Source organism: Notothenia rossii (assembly GCF_949606895.1).
Source record: "Notothenia rossii genome assembly, chromosome: 7".
Taxonomy (NCBI): domain Eukaryota; kingdom Metazoa; phylum Chordata; class Actinopteri; order Perciformes; family Nototheniidae; genus Notothenia; species Notothenia rossii.
The window spans coordinates 4,877,060-4,894,078 of record NC_136905.1 but is presented as its reverse complement, the minus strand read 5'-3'; the positions used below and the strand labels follow the sequence as shown (position 1 = coordinate 4,894,078).

Below are 17,019 nucleotides of genomic sequence, written 5' to 3'. Positions count from 1 at the left end.
GAGAAAATCTCCCAATGCAACCCTTACGAAAATGAACTATAGTATGACTATAGTTTTACTATAGTACACTATAAGAGTTGTATAGTATCCTATAGTAAGTTTGTAGAGTTCTATAGTATTTTTCACCAGCTATCGTATTACTATAGTCTTTTCTCTAGTGCCATTTTACTAGCTATAGTAGCCCTATAATATTTCAATAGTAATACTATGTATCTAGATCTTTGTAGTATTCCTATATTATTTTAAATAGTATAACTATAGTATAATATATAGTGTTTCTGTAGTTGTTTTTTGAACACACTGTAGACCACTCCTATAGTAATAGCATGATATTGTCATAGTGAATGCATATTATTATATAGTGTTTGTAAAAGTATTACCATAGTGGTTTTTTTGGTGTTTCTGTATTAAGACTATATTATTTTAAATAGTACTTCTGTAGTATAATATTTAGTGTTTCTGTAGTTGTTTTTTGAGCACACTATAGAACACCCCTATAATAGTATGATATTGTCATAATGAATGCATATTATTACCATAGTGTTTGTAGAAGTATTACACTCCTAGAATTAATGTGTCATTTTTTTTTTAACACACTGCTGTGTCAAAGGCAATTCAACACATTCAGTGTCATTTCTGAACTATTTTACACACACATGTGTGTACATAGAAAAAATAAAAATGCACCTAGTCAACACATTAGTGTTGACTAACACTGGGCTAAAATTGGACTAACATTGGGCACTAACATTGGGCACTGTCCTGCCCAATCACGGTTGAGTTATTTCAAATGTATCATTTTTCAACTGTCCAACTGTCAATCAAATGTCCCAACTGCCATTTCACCTCTGGCTGCTGTGGAGGATGGATGTCAGTGGAGGAGAGTCTAACTCTAGGTAAGTTATACAGAAACTAAACGTTTTTAACAAAGTGAGCAGATATATTGTCATAATGTGAGCAAGCTAGGGGTCTAAATACATATTTTTAAACTTAAATAAATATGTTTTGCCAATGTTGAACAGCTAACTATTGTTTGAGTTTAGCTGCCTGGATGACAATTATTTTCCTTTAGGCCGTTCTTCTTCTTTTTTATTATATTTATTTTTATCTTAACTTAATGTAGCTTACACTCTTTTCTGTGATCATTCTTCAATCGGCATTATATTGATAGCATTAGGAGCTATATGTTTAATGCTATCTAGCTACTTTGGCTAGGTTTCATTGTTCGGCCAGATGTGGCAAGAAAGTGCGAGTGAGGCTGCGTTGATATAGTCTCTTACAGTGCAATATGTAACTTACTCGCACTAAAGTTATTTATTAGTAGTACGTGTACACTAGAGTTTACCTGTTTTTGACTAAAACATCAGCCACTACTCTATACTTGCAAATATTATATTGTGTAGAAGGGAGATTTCATATCTGCCTCTTGTCGCTAAAGCAACTGTGTATGTGAGACCCAGCGTCACGCACGGCAGTTAGGCCTTCCCGATTTGATTGGTCGGACGGGAAGGGCCGGCGGGCTTTCCTTCCGACCAATCAAATCATTGGAAGGGAAGGCCGGCGGGATTTCCTTGACATGTCCCTGACACAGCGGACTGCGGGTGTAGTATAGACTGAGTGTAGCGTGCAATACTGTGTTTCACCACACATTAATTTAGAGGGGCGCTGTTTCAGTCTTTGTAAAATACTCATTGACAACAGCGGAGAGATGTTTTTAAATACAAATAAAAAATATAAAGAAATACCCAGCCTCCAGGAGAAAACGCCACTGGAGGCTGAGCAGAATCTCCCCTGTGCTTCTCTAGAAGTTGTCTTTATGGGTGAAGTTAATTAACTTAAAATTACCATACTGCTTATAATTTATATAAGGTGTGTATTAATGGGTTTAACTAGAAGATGATAGATGATGGCATTTAATTTAATCCGGCATAATATTATTCGTCAACATCAGGATGAATTTGTCTTTTTCTTATAATTACAGTAAGCGGGAATGAGCTGCAGGAATCTGTTAAAGTCCTAGCAAAAAGTAAATTAAAAGAAAAATCTACAGTGTCCAAAGCACAAACCATCTCCTGGAACAGGTGAATTTGGATTTGTCCTTGATAGGATTTTAAAATACAACACAGACTTCAAAGAGTTTATAGATGTTGATAGAAGTGAGAATCAGTAACTTTGACAGATTCCAAGTGCACTTTTCTGAAGCACCGGATCTTCAGCCTGTCCTAAGAGAAGTCTGTCAAACTCAGGTATAAATGTACCATGCTTGTTAAATTGTGTTTCAAAAAATCACACAGGCCAGAACTTTACTTTGTGCTGTGCTTGCTCTTATTGTTTTGTTCAACCAGTTCTTCTGAATGGCCTAACTGATCTACTTAAGAAGAAAATTCCAGAAGTATTTGATGAACTGCAAAATGACATTCTTACCGAGAAGACCAGCCTCAAACTTGTCAGAGTTTGCATCTCTGACTTGTGAAGTATTATTTGAGTTATTTGAAGTATTAAAGTAACGTGTTATGGCAGGAAAGTTCAATCTGGTATATTCATTTTAATGTCACCTTATATAGAATATGTGTTAAACTTGTGATTTCTGCATTGAGTGACTTCTGCCTAGCAGATACCAAGAAGAGGCCCCTAGGGTCTCTCTGTTAATTATCAATAGTCCTTGCAATTAACAGGGGAAGTCCCAGATACATTTTCAGATAATGTAGTTAAAGTCTTGTAGAATTAATGTTTATCTCCTACACATCCTGCAGGCCTGGAGACTTGGGTCACCCAGCAGTAACCAAGATAAACGTCCTTTTGAGCTTATCAATAAAATGTATTCATTCCTAGCAAGCTGACTTTGGGGTGAAGGGAAGTTCAGGGAAGCCATTAAGCCACAAGAACAATTAAACTTCTGTTAATCAACCAAAACTCATGACTTTCAGGGGACAGGACATTCGGACCTATAACAAGGGTCACTTCCTAGAGAATATGTGTGTGTATTTCTTACTGTGATCAGAGGTCCTGTATAATCATTTATCAACTATTCCTGTATTAGTGTTTTATTTGATTCCTCTGCTTTTATTCTTTCATATGTGGGTACTGGAGGGCTACAAACAGTGTGGAGAAATTAGCTTAAACATGTTTTATTACTCTGTGGGAAATGGAAGCAGCATGTCAAATGATCAGGGAAATCTACTTGTTTTAAATATATGTGTGTGGTTGATTACTTTGTATTAATAATAGCAGTATGTGTAAAGGAAGCTGGAAATATGCAATGTGAAACCTTTTATTTGAAGTAAAGTTTCTGCAGGGAATATTCTTAAAGAACAATAGCTCAAGTGTCTGGAAGAGCTGCAGGCTAAATGAGTGTGCGGTACTTTTTACTGCTTGAGATCAGAGCTGATGTTTTCCTGTTGTTATTATTGTTTGAGGTTAAGGTAACTCACATGTGTTATTTGTATAATCCAACTATAAAAAACTATATCTTAAAACTATCTTTATAAAATGCCAAAAGTATGTGAAACTTGCAAGGAGGGGTTTGTTATCTCGAATGTAAGGGTCGCCTCTGGCTCGCGCTGATTGGCTGTCTTTTCTAAGTGGAGGACCCCTCGGGGGGGGGGGGGGGGGGGCAGCCGTATAGCTCCTCCTGGGGTTTTGGATATAAGCCGATGTTTTCTTTAGACCAGCCTCTTCTTTTCTTCAAACTGACCAGATCCGTGAGATTGGAGGAAGAGCAGGAAGTACTTCCTTTGTGTTTGTATTTGTATGTGTATTTTGTGTTGTTACTGTTTATCATTAAAGCAAGATTATTGTTTAACTTGTATTCTGGTGTTTCTTAATCCCTTCCTTTTCACGAATTCACCCAGCTTATCAAACGACACGCGGAGACGAGGTTGGTTTTGAACATCCACCAAATCTCCAACACTTGGTAGAGAGGCATGGGTTGTAAGTATATGAATGTGAAATGTGTTTATACTGTATATAGGGGTTGGGACACTTTTTCCCTTAATTTCATTGCCCAACCATTTCTGTTTCAGGCCTGAAATTGTTCTTGTAATTTTTTTACATTTAACTTATTCGTATTCATATTCTGTAAACAATGTATTTTATTTTGTTAATAAAGTCCCTATCTTTCAAATTGAAACTGCTCTGCCTGCTAACTTTTATTTGTTGATACCATACTTACTCTAGGGATGAATACATCATTATTAAAGCTAATTAACTATAGATTCACTATAAGATCACCATAGCCAACTCTATAGTATTACTATAGTAATGTTCTGTAGTGTGTTCCAAAAAACCATAGAAATAATATAGAAAGCACTATAGTGATACTACATAAAACTCAATAGTATAGCTATAGTAATTTCCTATAGTGGCCGAAAAACCATAGAAATACTACAGGAAACACTATAGTATAACTGTAACTTCACTATAAGATCACCATAGCCAACTCTAGTATTACTAAAGTAATTCTCTATAGTGTGTCCCAAAACACCATAGAAATACTATAGCAGTTTTTTGTGGTATTTCTATAGTAATACTATAGTGTTTTTTCGTAAGGGAAAGGTCCGGAACATCAAAATGTCTAAGTTGCTTTAAGAATTAGTGTGATATATATTGAATTAGCCTGTAGCTTTATCAACGTCTGCATGTAATCAACAACTGACTGCCAATCAAATAAAGAAAGTACAATTCATAAACAACAATATTTATTGAACTATACAGATATACTGTGGATATGTGTAATGTTCCTCTCGGGCTGCATTTAAAAATAAAATAGCTTTTGAAAATATGTGCATCCTAAAAGTGCTTAATTTTAGATATATAAAATAAAGTGTAGCAGCTTGAGTTTCCCTTTCTTTGTTAACCGTTTCACATCATGACTTAACAGTTTCAGACGATTATAGAACAATATCAGTCTTTACACATCATAACAATTGAACAGTTTTAAAGTTTCTCTTTCTTTCCCTCTTATATTGCAGTCCCTCACTCACTTCTTTTGAATTCAGTGCGAGAATTGAGCTCGAGCTTGTCCTGCCAGGAGTTTGTAAATCTGGGCTGAAATGGTGTCAGGGCCATTCTCATACACACATGCAGGTGCTCATTGGTTGCAGTGATGCAAACACTGGTATGGTGAAAAAAGCGCTTTGTGACACAAGTGACGGTACGCATTTCAGATGTTGCCGCGCATGCGTACCTACGTACCACTTATGTGCACCCCTGAACATACGAAATAATCAAGAAACATCATACATTAAACACCGACGGGGAACATTTTACTGCACCATCATTACTTTTACATAGGGAGGTGCCATCAAATGTTCTGTTAATACTTGCATTCTTTTACTTAAATAAGGTTTGAATGCAGGATTTTTATTTGTAACAAAGTATTGTAATTCTCTACTGTAGGCGTAGTGTATCTGTGAACGATCCCAAATACAATTCATTGTTTACATTGCAGCTAGTGCTACGCCACAAGAAAAAAAACGTTTTAACTGGAAGTGGAAAGCTGCGGGGCTACATAAGGTGAATTGAGCCAACACAAATACACAATAGGTGGGACTAAGAAAGATAATGTGAAGATATAAAAACAAAGGCATTAATTAGGGCTGCAAAATGTCTCCCATTGTAATGGTGATTAGATTTTTAAATGCTAACACTTAACAGTTTGTTCTGACTGTGTGTTTCCTGTAGATCCTGTAGATGTCCAGCTGCTGGTGGTGGTTAAAGAAGAGCTTCTCCCTGACCAGCATGAGTGGAGCACCAGTCTGGACCCGGAGGACCCAGTTCCCCCCCCACACATTAAGCAGGAACAGGAGGAACTCAGGATCAGTCAGGAGGGAGAGCAGCTTCAGGAGCTGGAGGAGGCTGAGATCACCAAGTCCACTTTCACTCCTGACCCTGTGAAGAGTGAAGATGATGAAGAGAAACCTCAGTCCTCACAGCCTCATCAAAGACAAACTGAACACATGGAAACAGAAGCTGATGGAGATGACTGTCGAGGACCAAAACCAGCCAGGAGCTCAGATCCAGAGAGCAGTTTACAACCAAAGACTGAGGACGACACTGGAGACTCTTCTGAACCTGATGCAGGAGACTCTTCTGAACCTGATGCAGGAGACTCTTCTGAACCTGACACTGAAGACAGTGCTGATTGGAAGGAGACCAGAGAACCTGCATCAGGCTCAAACTCACTGAAAAATAGACATGAATCTGTCAGTGATCCACGACGTAGTGCTAAAAATAAACCATTCAGCTGCTCAGTCTGTAAGAAAGCTTTTTCACAGAGTGGGCATTTAAAGGCACACACGAGAGTCCACACAGGAGAGAAACCATTCAGCTGCTCAGTCTGTTAGAAATGTTTTACAATGAAAAAAGATGCAAAACGACACATGGGAATCCACACAGGAGAGAAACCATTCACCTGTACAGTCTGTAAGAAAGCTTTTTCACACAGTGAAGATTTAAAGAGACACATGAAAGTCCACGCTGGAGAGAAAGCACACAGCTGCTCAGTCTGTAAGAAAGCTTTTTCACAGAGTGGAGATTTAAAGAAACACATGAGAGTCCACACAGGAGAGAAAGCATTCAGCTGCTCAGTCTGTAAGAAAGCTTTTTCACGGTGTGGAGATTTAAAGACACACATGAGAGTCCACACAGGAGAGAAACCATTCAGCTGCTCAGTCTGTAAGAAAGCTTTTTCACAGAGTGTACATTTAAAGAACCACATGAGAGTCCACACAGGAGAGAAACCATTCAGCTGCTCAGTCTGTAAGACATATTTTAGATTGAAAATAGATGTAACACGACACATGAGAATCCACACAGGAGAGAAAGCACACAGCTGCTCAGTCTGTAAGAAAGCTTTTTCACGGAGTGATAGTTTAAAGACACACATGAGAGTCCACACAGGAGAGGAAAAATAGAGCTGCAATGTTTGTGACAAAGGATTTAAATGGCGTAATTGTTTCAAAAGACATAAGTGTGTTGGTCGTCAGCTGCTTCTGTAACTGTAAGGGAATACATTTGTCTATTTTGTATCCTGATGACCTTATGCCGTTACATGTAATACGTTACTCCCTAAGCCTGATTTCGCCCACCTGCAACCGATTCGCTAATAATCACAAATCTTCATTTTCTTTGACTCCTTGACTCGACTATTTCTTGTTTGATAATCGTTACATCTCTTCAGGACCAAGTTCCCGTGTCCTGCCTTTCACCTGCTGATCACCGACTGCTCATTTAAGGTGGACTCACCTTTACAAGGGACCAGCTAGTCTTAGTGTCTTAATGCAAATGTTTTGTAAAGTGATGCTAGACCAAAAACGTGCTGTTGGGTAGTGTGCTCTCTGCAGGACGGTGTCTGTACTCAAATATTGTTTATGAAATGAGAGCTTCATTCCGTTTTTGTTGTCTAAACCAGTGGTTCCCAACCGGTGTGCCGCGAGCACTGTCAGAGTGTGCCGTAAAAAAACGTATTTTTATGTTCCACATTTTTTTCTCACTTAATAAGCTTCACTTCATATACACTTTATTGTATTACATGTACAATGGAGTTTATAAGCTAATAAAACATATATTGCTCAGATTTAGAAATATTAAACAGCTTAAATTCTCATGATTTACGTCAGCCGTCATTGTTTACGGTGTGCAGAGCAGCTTTTTATCCTCGCGCCAAATAATTTCAAGATGGATCGTTACGTAGTGACAATAAATAAAGAAGCACCCCAGCCCTCAACAACACAGGCAGGGATGACAGAACATGATGGAACAGCAGTGCAAAAGAAGTCTGAAATAACATTAATATCAGCCACAAGTTTAAACAGCAGAGCTCAGGATGAACTCGCAGAGCTATCTATGGACCGCTCCCTGAAACTGAAGCACGGGGAACTACGTCTGGATATATTTTTGGCTGCTTGTGGGACACGAGTATCCATCCCTCTCAGAGAGTGCCATCAAGGTGCTTTTACAGTTTCCAACCTCCTACTTGTGCGAGCTGGCGTTTTCCTCACTCGCATATGTCAAAAACAAGACCCGGACCCGGCTGTCAGTGGAGCAGGACCTCCGCGTTGCGCTGTCCACTATCCCCCCACGCATCAAGAGACTCTGCTCACAAAAGCAGGCTCAAGTGTCGCACTAGCACCGTGTAACGGTCTGAGAAATGTTTATGTTTGGATGTTAATTTGTGTGCCTTTCTTATAAATGTATGATTTATGATTTTGTCAATCAGTATTATCTGGATAGCGAAATGCAGAATGTTTCATATTTGGGATGTGGTTGATGAGTCACATGACCACAGTCAGGTCAGAGGGCATTGTTTCATCCCTCCAATTCTATTAAGTTATTATTTAATCTAAGTGATCATAGGCCTGCCTCTTTTGAAATCCAAATGTAAAATAATAACTGTATTGATATGTATTTGTGTTTTTACACAGGTAGGCCTACTATTTTCCGCCAAAACAAAAGAGCCTACTTAGTAGGCCTGTTTATAATATTGAATTCATCATAGAAATGGTGTTGACATTTTGAATACATTATTTGTTATATAAAATGTTCTATTCAATTAAATACACATTTGAAAACCAATTTATGGTGTATTTATGGTTTTTAGTTTAAGCTCTGAAGTGGTTTTTAAATCTACAAAAAGTTGGGGTGCCTTGGGGTCGAGAAATATTTTCAGGGGTGCCTTGGTAAAAAAAAGGTTAGGAACCACTGGTCTAAACAACGGCAACAGTGCGATACGTCTTCTTTCCAGCAGATGGCATACATGTTACATCATCCAGTTCAACTGTCATCCACATATTAATGATTCAAAACAGCAATGTGTAAGATATGGCTAGTAATTGACCATTTCAACAGAATGTGAAGATGTTACAGTCTTGAGGCCATGTCCAATATATTTATGTTTTGTTTGATTAAATCTACTGAAATGAGCATTCATCCATCCATCTTCTCCCACTTATCGGTGGTCGGGTCGCGGAGTTCCAGCAGAGAGCCCCAAACGTTATTTTCCCTGGCCACATCAACCAGCTCTGACTGGGGGATCCCAAGGCGCTCCCAGGCCAGCGAAGAGATATAATCCCTCCACCTGGGCCTAGGTCTACCCCTCGGTCTCTTCCCAGCTGGACGTGCCTGGAACACCTCCCTAGGGAGGCGCCCAGGTGGCATCCTAACTAGGTGCCCAAACCACCTCAACTGGCTCCTTTCGACGCGAAGGAGGAGCGGTTCAACTCCGAGTCCCTCCCGGATGACTGAATTTCTCACCTTATCCCTAAGGGAGACACCAGCCACCCTGCGGAGAAAACCCATCTCGGCCGCTTGTATCCGCGATCTCGTTCTTTCGGTCATGAGCATTCAATGACTAAATTATTCTTAATTACTGTCATTACATCATGGGTTTGCATTGCAATACTAGAACGCGTAAAACCCAACTTTATTTCTTCCAAGTTGCGGGTGTTCATTGTTTAGAAATCTGCTGTGTTTCATCCAAGCTTCCACTTTGTGCTCCGATAATGCTGAAAGTATTAGAACTCCCTATCTCAACATGTATCCTTTTATGTCAATTAAAAAACCCTTACATTTTTGCTGCCAATTATTGAGATTGTTTCACAGCTTTATTTTTTATTATTTTTTTCCTGGTATATTCCAGGTTTTATTCATGGTTTATGAATATGGTTGAGTTTTTAAATTATTGTAGAAGCTACAGACACAAAACATGGACATTAGTCAGTTGGTCACTTCAACATTTCATAAACAAAACAAAAAATAGGTTGACAGTCCAATATCATCAAAAGCATTTATTATTCCTTTTTATCCCACTCTTCGCTAGAGCTGATTGTCTCCCATGTCATGGTGTGTTGAGCCATCCTTTGATTCTTTGAGGCAATCATCCTTTCCAAAATAAATTTAGTTTTTAATTTACTTTTCACACACCTTAAAAATTCAGATTTCCCCTTGATTGAGCTTTAAAAATAAGTATTTTTGCCAGAAGAATAATTGTATTCATCAACTGTGTAGTGTCTTCATCCAAAAGCCCAAACAAAAGACCAAAGGGAGCAAATGCAAAATCAATATAAAGTGTCTTAAGCCAATTTTGAATCTCAGTCCACAGTCTTGCAACGTATGGACAATACAAAAATAAATGCATCTGCTCTTTCTCTGCCTCCTCACAGAATCTACAAAGTGGTGACGGTTCAATATTAAAAGTGTTGAGTTGTTTTTTGTAGCAATAATCTTGTAAAAGATCTTCAGTTGGAAGATTCTTGAATAGGAATCAATTGCTGTTTTGTATATGGTTCTAAAAAATTGTTTCCAGGGTATCAGAATATAAAATTCTTCTTCCCAGAAAGAACAGACCGCATGAGGAAAAGCAGTAAGGCCCTTGCTCTGTAAACAGTGATTACAAATTATTCTATTTATTTTCATTTTTGAAATCCATTTCTGACTTCTTGAATGAGGTGTACAGACCTGTTGTCGGTTTCCATCTTTTTTTAATTTGCGTTTCCAGTTAGTTGGAATAGCTGAAAGCAGCTGGTTAAAGTGAAGGAAATCACATATCTGATACATACAGCGGAAACACTGATATGAAATTAAATTACCTGCTATCTAGTAAATCATTCATGAAAATAATTCCTTTTCTCAGGAGGCTTTCCCATAATAGTGGTTTTCCATCTTTTAAATCTTCTGAGTTCAACCATATTAATTGATTTTGGATTTCTTCTGGTGTATCTGGGGTAATACTGGAAACTCAACCAAGCCTTCGATGCATCTCTAACAAATGGTGAGATTTCTACTAATATTTATTTGAATAACCATTCACAGTGGTGAGATTTTAATTGGAAAAAGGGAAACAGTTTACAGTCAAAACATAAGTGCCCTGAAAATAAGTTCTGACTTGTTCTCCAAAGACTATTATGATACATTTTATTAATCCAAGATGCTTTTAAGGATGAATTAATTGCTGCCAAATTTTTTAAGTTTAGTCCACCATTTTCAAGTGGATTATATATGTATTGCCTTTTTATCTTGTCAGGCTTATTATTCCAGATGAACTTAAACATTCGTTGTTCAAAGCTTTTAAAAAAAAGACGCCTCTGGGGAGGGAAGTGAAATGAAGAGATAAACAAACTGTGGAATCAAAAGAGCATTAATTAATGTAATCTTTCCCTGTAATGAGAGAGCTTTCCCTTTCCAAGGTTGAATTATTTTTTTCTGTTTTCTGCATTTTTCGCTCAAAATGTACCTTAACTAGATCTTTGAGATTTTCTGGAATATGAATTCCCAGAACATCCACTGAACCATTACACCATTTGACTGGAGCTGAGCATTGTAGCTTGAAATCTGTGCCTCTTAATGTTCCTATTCTCATAATACAGCGTTTATCAAAGTTAGGCCTTAGCCCAGCTAATTTTGAAAAGTTATTTAAATCAACTATGAGGGCATCTAATGCAGTTTTTTCAGGCTGTGGAAAGAAAGTGGCATCATCTGCATATAATGTTACTTTTGTTTCAATACCGTTTGATCTTAAGCCTGTTATACATTAATTGTTTCTAATTCTGATAGCAAGAACTTCAATTTATAATAGAAACAGATATGGAGACAGTGGACACCCTTGACGTATACGCCTCTGGACAGGCTGAAGCTTTTTGATAAATATCCATTATTAACTATTTTACTGGTAGGTTGGTTATATAAAACCTTCACCCACTGGTTTCCCAAAAATAAAGAATTGGAGGGATCTTTGAATGAAATCCCGTCTTACTGTATCAAAGGCTTTTTTAAAGTCAGCAATAAATAAAAGTCCTAGTTTTCCATCCTCTTCATGATAATCTATCATATCAAGCAGATGGCGAATATTATCTTGAATAAAACTCCCTTTTATAAAACCTGTTTGATCATGTTTTATTATATTCCCAATTACTGTTTTGATTCTCCGTGCAATACATTTGGACAGAATGCGGGTATCGCAACAAAGTAGTGTCAGTGGTCTCCAAAGCTTCATATATGTAAGCGCTTTGAGCACCAGGAAAAGCGCTTTATGAATGTTATGTATTATTATTATATAAACAGGATTCTTGTAATGCCCCTCTGGGTCTTGCTTCAGTAACCATGTGATGATGCCTTCTTTCTGTGTATTTGATAATATTCCTTGTGTAAAGGAGTAGTTAAAGGATGCCAATAGAGGTTTTTTAATGTCTGTGTAGAAGGTTTTATAAACTTCAACAGGTACAGTATACCATCAATCCCTGGTGATTTACCAGGAGCGAAGGAATTAATAGCATCCAGTAACTCTTCTTCTAAAATGTTTCCTTCACAACTTAGTTGCTGATCTACTGACAGTATCTGATCATAATTCTTTTGAAAAAATAACTCAATATTGGATCCTAGACTCTGGAGCCAGAGCATATAAGCTTTTAAAATAATCCACCTCTTCAGCTAGTATTTCCTGTGGAGATGTAAGTAGAATACCATTTGGAATATACAGGCTCATAATGTATTTTTTGGCAGAATTTCTTTGGTTGAGTCTTAAAAAATTAGCCGTGCACTTTTCCCCTTTTTCCATCCATGTGGCACGGGATCTATAAATGATTCACACGCTCAAGAGTATAAATGTACCAGGTCTAGTTGTTTATTTGTTATCAAATAAGTTGCTTCTATGCATAAAGATTGCTTTTCATCCAACGTTTTAGTCAATTCATTCCCCTCCTCTATTATACTCTTCTCCTTTATCAAATATTGTTTTTGTTTCCATTACCCCATCTTAACAGCGTGTCCTCTAAAAGCACACTTAAAGGCTTCCCAGACGTTGTGAGGGTCCGATGAATTATTATTAATTTGAAAAAAATCTTTGATTAGTTATTTCGTTTTTTCAATAAAATCTGTATCATTTAAAAGAGATAGGTTGCATTTCCAATACCCCCGCCCTCTGGGATATTCTGCTGTAATCATTTGCAGTGTTACGATGGCATGGTCAGATCTTAATCGGTCACCAATACTACATTTTAATACTTTGTAAACCAGGGAAAAGGTGATAAGAAAGTAGTCAATGCGACTAGCTTGTTGTTGTCCCCTGCGGTGAACCACCAGGAAATCTACCTCTGAAGTCTAAAAGGAAGCAGTAATGCGACGTAGCATTTAAAGTAGAACAATTAACTGACGGTTATGAACTGCTTTCATGGCTCGTTGGTCTAGGGGTATGATTCTCGCTTTGGGTGCGAGAGGTCCCGGGTTCAAATCCCGGACGAGCCCTCCTTTATGTCCCTCAGGGTCTGACAAAAGCAGTTATTCCTTTAAATCAAGGGTGTCCAAACTTTTTCCCCGAGGGCCAAATACAGAAAAAAATATAAGAGCTGGGTCCCTCACTCGAGGTGACGTATAACGCCTCATAAGTTCAGTTTTAAGTCAGCAAAGTAAATCAAATGTAGGTCAATTATCCTTAATACTTGAAAATACTTTAAGAAAACACCGTAAGTCACATCTAAAACGCGATCTGATCTAGCTGTGTATATTTTGTTATTTGTTATTGTTATATTCAATCTCATTAGCTACAGGCATTTTTGAAGCTTGTAAAAGGAAGATGACAGCTCGCCTCTCCGCCTCTCACGTGCCACTCACTCTGCTCTTCCACAGCGCCGCTCCCCCTCCCTCCCGCTGAAATTATGAATGTAAGGCATAGAGTAATCACCAGATAACACAAGGGTCCGTTACAGTTTGTTTTTTATCTGATTTCAAATAAACAAAGTCTTGGCTTTCAGAATATTAAACTTGTTTCGGCTAATTCAGATGATAAATACAACTCTGAAGCTTGTAACGGCATATTTACAAGCGGAGAACGGAGTAATTTAACGTCACAGCAACAACAGCCGGTGTACACAAAATACACAAACACACACACTCGCGGGCTTCCCCCAGACCAGTAATCCAAACGAAAATATCTTCCTTCCGTACTATTTTGATCATTTGCTCCGCTAATAATCAATTAGATCGATCCAGAGAAGAGGACACTTTGAAGGCCTTTTTCTCAAAATGATGACTCTAGTCATTATATAATGTGACATATTTTGCTTAATATTTGGAGTACAAAAACAATCCTGATATCATTAGAAAGCTCGGAATCTCCTCTTTCCAACAGTGTATACAACTCAATATGTGTCTTCGGGTCAATGCCACTGATTTCGATAGAGCAGGTCACTTTGCATTAGGTAAAAATAAAGCAGGCAGACATAACAGAAAGAATATGTACATTTTAACCAATCAAATACAAGGTTCCTGCAGGTTTCGCCAACTCAAATTTAAGACTTTTTAAGACCTTTTTAAGACCACTTTGAATAGAATTTAAGACCTATTTCACGGCAAGAAAGTATGAAGGAAAATTGCTATGAAAGAAGAAATACGTCCCATAATTACTTACAAAGTTAATTAATTCATGTTCAACATAAGAACAATGACTGAACATAACAGCATAACAGCATAGAACTGTGCCAAAAAGTGTGTGTGTCTCTGTGTGCGTATTAGGGCTGTGCAATTAATCATATTTTAAAATCGCAATTACGATTTTGGCCTGCCACAATTACAAAAACAACATAATCGAAAAAAACTATTATTTAGCTTTGCTAGGTTGTGAAAGTGCACTACAACACATTTGATCCAATTCATTTTAGTCTCATTTATTTATGTTTAGTAGCTTGTGGAAGTGCGCTCCAAAACATTTGTTGATCTTGTTTATTGGTATTTATTATTTTGATATTATTTATTTAAATATGTAAGTTATTTAATTCAGTATTGGTTTTTCAGTTGAATTATACATTCAGGGTAATCAACAGTTAAAAAGATACTGTTCAAATTATTTAATAATCGTGATATCAATTATTGACCAAATGTAATCGTGATTTTTGCCATAATCGAGAAGCCCTAGTGTGTGTGTGAGTGAGTGAGTGAGTGAGTGAGTGAGTGAGTGAGAGAAACAATAGCTATATTCAGAGCTCTGCTGCCTTGGCTACAATCTTTCATTGTTGCCGTTGTATGATTGGTGTTTAACTACTGTATTTAGCATCTCCTCCGCTTTTAGGGTTGACGACGTAGACCCAAACGTCGCCGGAGGTCCCCCGGTGTTGTTGCGGGAGCTGCTGCACTAGCTAACGCTGCATTAGCAAAACACACGCTAATTTCTTTTGCAAAAGGTGCAGCGGGCTTTAAACACGTTCCCCTCCACTGGTTTCAACCAAGCACTAAATTAGATGTTTTCCAACCAAATACGGTTGAACTTACACTTCCCCATATTTATTTGTAAGGAGATTCGCAGATTGCTGGGTGTTCTCCGACAAGGGGCCGGGGGAAACAAAGTCCGTGATTACTGGTTCCATGTTGATTTATTTCAATAGAAATTGTTGGGGGGAACTGAAAGGCTATTACCGTACTGGTTACTTTGCAGCCCGGACATTTCCCCCAAAACACATTTTAGACGCGATCGCAACACAGAAGTACCTTTCAAATCCCATCATTTTTAAGACCTTCTAAATCATATTTAAGACCTTTCTTATTTTTTTGGTCATATTTAAGACCTTTTTAAGGCCTTAAATTCAGATTATCAAATTTAAGACTTTTTAAGACCCCGCGGGAACCCTGCAAATAGAACATTGTCACACCATTCAAATGTATCCATGTAAATTACAACCAATAAAAAAGCTTAGATTTGTTTATTTGTTACGTTGTTTACTTTATTTGTTAAGGTGGCCACAATCAGGGACATGCTGGCGGCACAGGGATGAGGCACGCAATTCCTCTTCAGTGAAGTGGACAAGCTTCTATGGCTGTATTTGACTGTGCCGATGTCCAATGCAACAGCTGAGCGGAGCTTCTCCAGCCTCCGTCGGTTGAAGACGTTCCTTCGTTCAACTATGTCCGAGCGCCGCTTAAATCACCTTCTCTTCCTCCACATCCACAAAGATTTGACCGACGGCCTGGACCTCAAAAAAGTGCTCCGGAGTTTCTGCTTTGCCAGTGAGCGAAGGGAGGTTTACTTTGGCAAAATCTAGAAAGATTAAGTAGATTTAGCCATGTGGGGATTTTTGTTTTGCTTTACCCTATGTATTGTGGGACATTTGTTTGAAGGTTGCTCCACCCTCATCTGTTATTATTAGACATTTTAGTCATGTGATTTTAATTACACGACATCACAGCTTGTGTTACTGTTAACAAGCTTGTTATGCGTTCTTTTCACAATAATTGTTGTTTGGTTCGGTTAAATAAATAATTTGTCCATTTCTTGAATTTCTTGAAATAAGTTTAATGAATTGCATTACCTGTAGCTAGAGGTACCTGACCGGTCTTAACGCTGTGTGTGTCCGTCAGGAAACACGCTGATTACAAGTAGTTCCAGGCCTCCAGCAAACATCCATTGATAAATTGCGATGTTAACAACCTCATGATAACCTCATATGTTTTTAACTTAGGATCATACCTGTGTTTAGTCTAGAAAAAGGTAAATGTGTGCATTTTATTATAAAGTTGTGTATATTTACAGAATGTTGCAAAAACTAAGAAGCTTATAAACATCAGGTAAGGTTTAAAACTAAAAGAGCTTTACAAAAAAGTAACACAATTAAAGATGTTTGGAGTTTTATTTGAGTTTGTTGTGACAGTTACGGGACATAATTCACTGTGGCTTATAGTGTGTGTTGCAACCCGGACCCGTTAGTGAGGGTACCGGGGTGAGAGTTAATTCATGCTAGCTGGTTACACAGAGCAGGTCATGTACTCACGTTGTCTGGATTAATAATAATAAAGTGTGGAAATCCATTCTGAATGCACTGCCTCTGACTCCCGTTCATCGGCTCTACACTGGTGACCCCGACTTTTTCGAGAAAGTTTCCGAAAACTCAATGAACATGGCTAGTAGCGATGTTTTTGTAAAGCTGCCGGAGTTCTGGGAGCATGCCGCTGCGGCGTGGTTTGCACACGTGGAGGCGCACTTCGTCTGCCGACAAGTCCGTGATGGGGATTTGAAATACTACCATTTAGTAGCAGCGCTGG

At 38.1% G+C, this 17,019-nt stretch overlaps 2 protein-coding genes across 4 annotated transcripts in view; one reads left to right on the top strand and one right to left on the bottom strand.

Moving 5' to 3' along the window:
- The window catches only part of LOC307012829 (uncharacterized protein), a 54,901-nt gene extending 47,769 nt beyond the window's left edge, over window positions 1–7,132 (top strand). For both annotated transcript variants that reach the window (XM_079640024.1, XM_079640023.1), the window contains exon 2: window positions 5,683–7,132. In XM_079640024.1, the coding sequence (XP_079496150.1) occupies window positions 5,683–6,344 (662 nt within the window). In that variant the 3' untranslated portion in view covers window positions 6,345–7,132. The remainder of the gene's footprint in view (window positions 1–5,682) is intronic.
- LOC307012802 (uncharacterized protein) overlaps window positions 5,751–17,019 on the bottom strand; it is a 32,525-nt gene continuing 21,256 nt past the window's right edge. The window contains exon 10 of one of the 2 annotated variants that reach the window (XM_079639982.1): window positions 5,751–5,889. In XM_079639982.1, the coding sequence (XP_079496108.1) occupies window positions 5,840–5,889 (50 nt within the window). In that variant the 3' untranslated portion in view covers window positions 5,751–5,839. Of the gene's footprint in view, window positions 5,890–15,721; window positions 16,019–17,019 lie in introns of those variants that run through there. The other variant, XM_079639980.1, reaches the window with a different exon arrangement.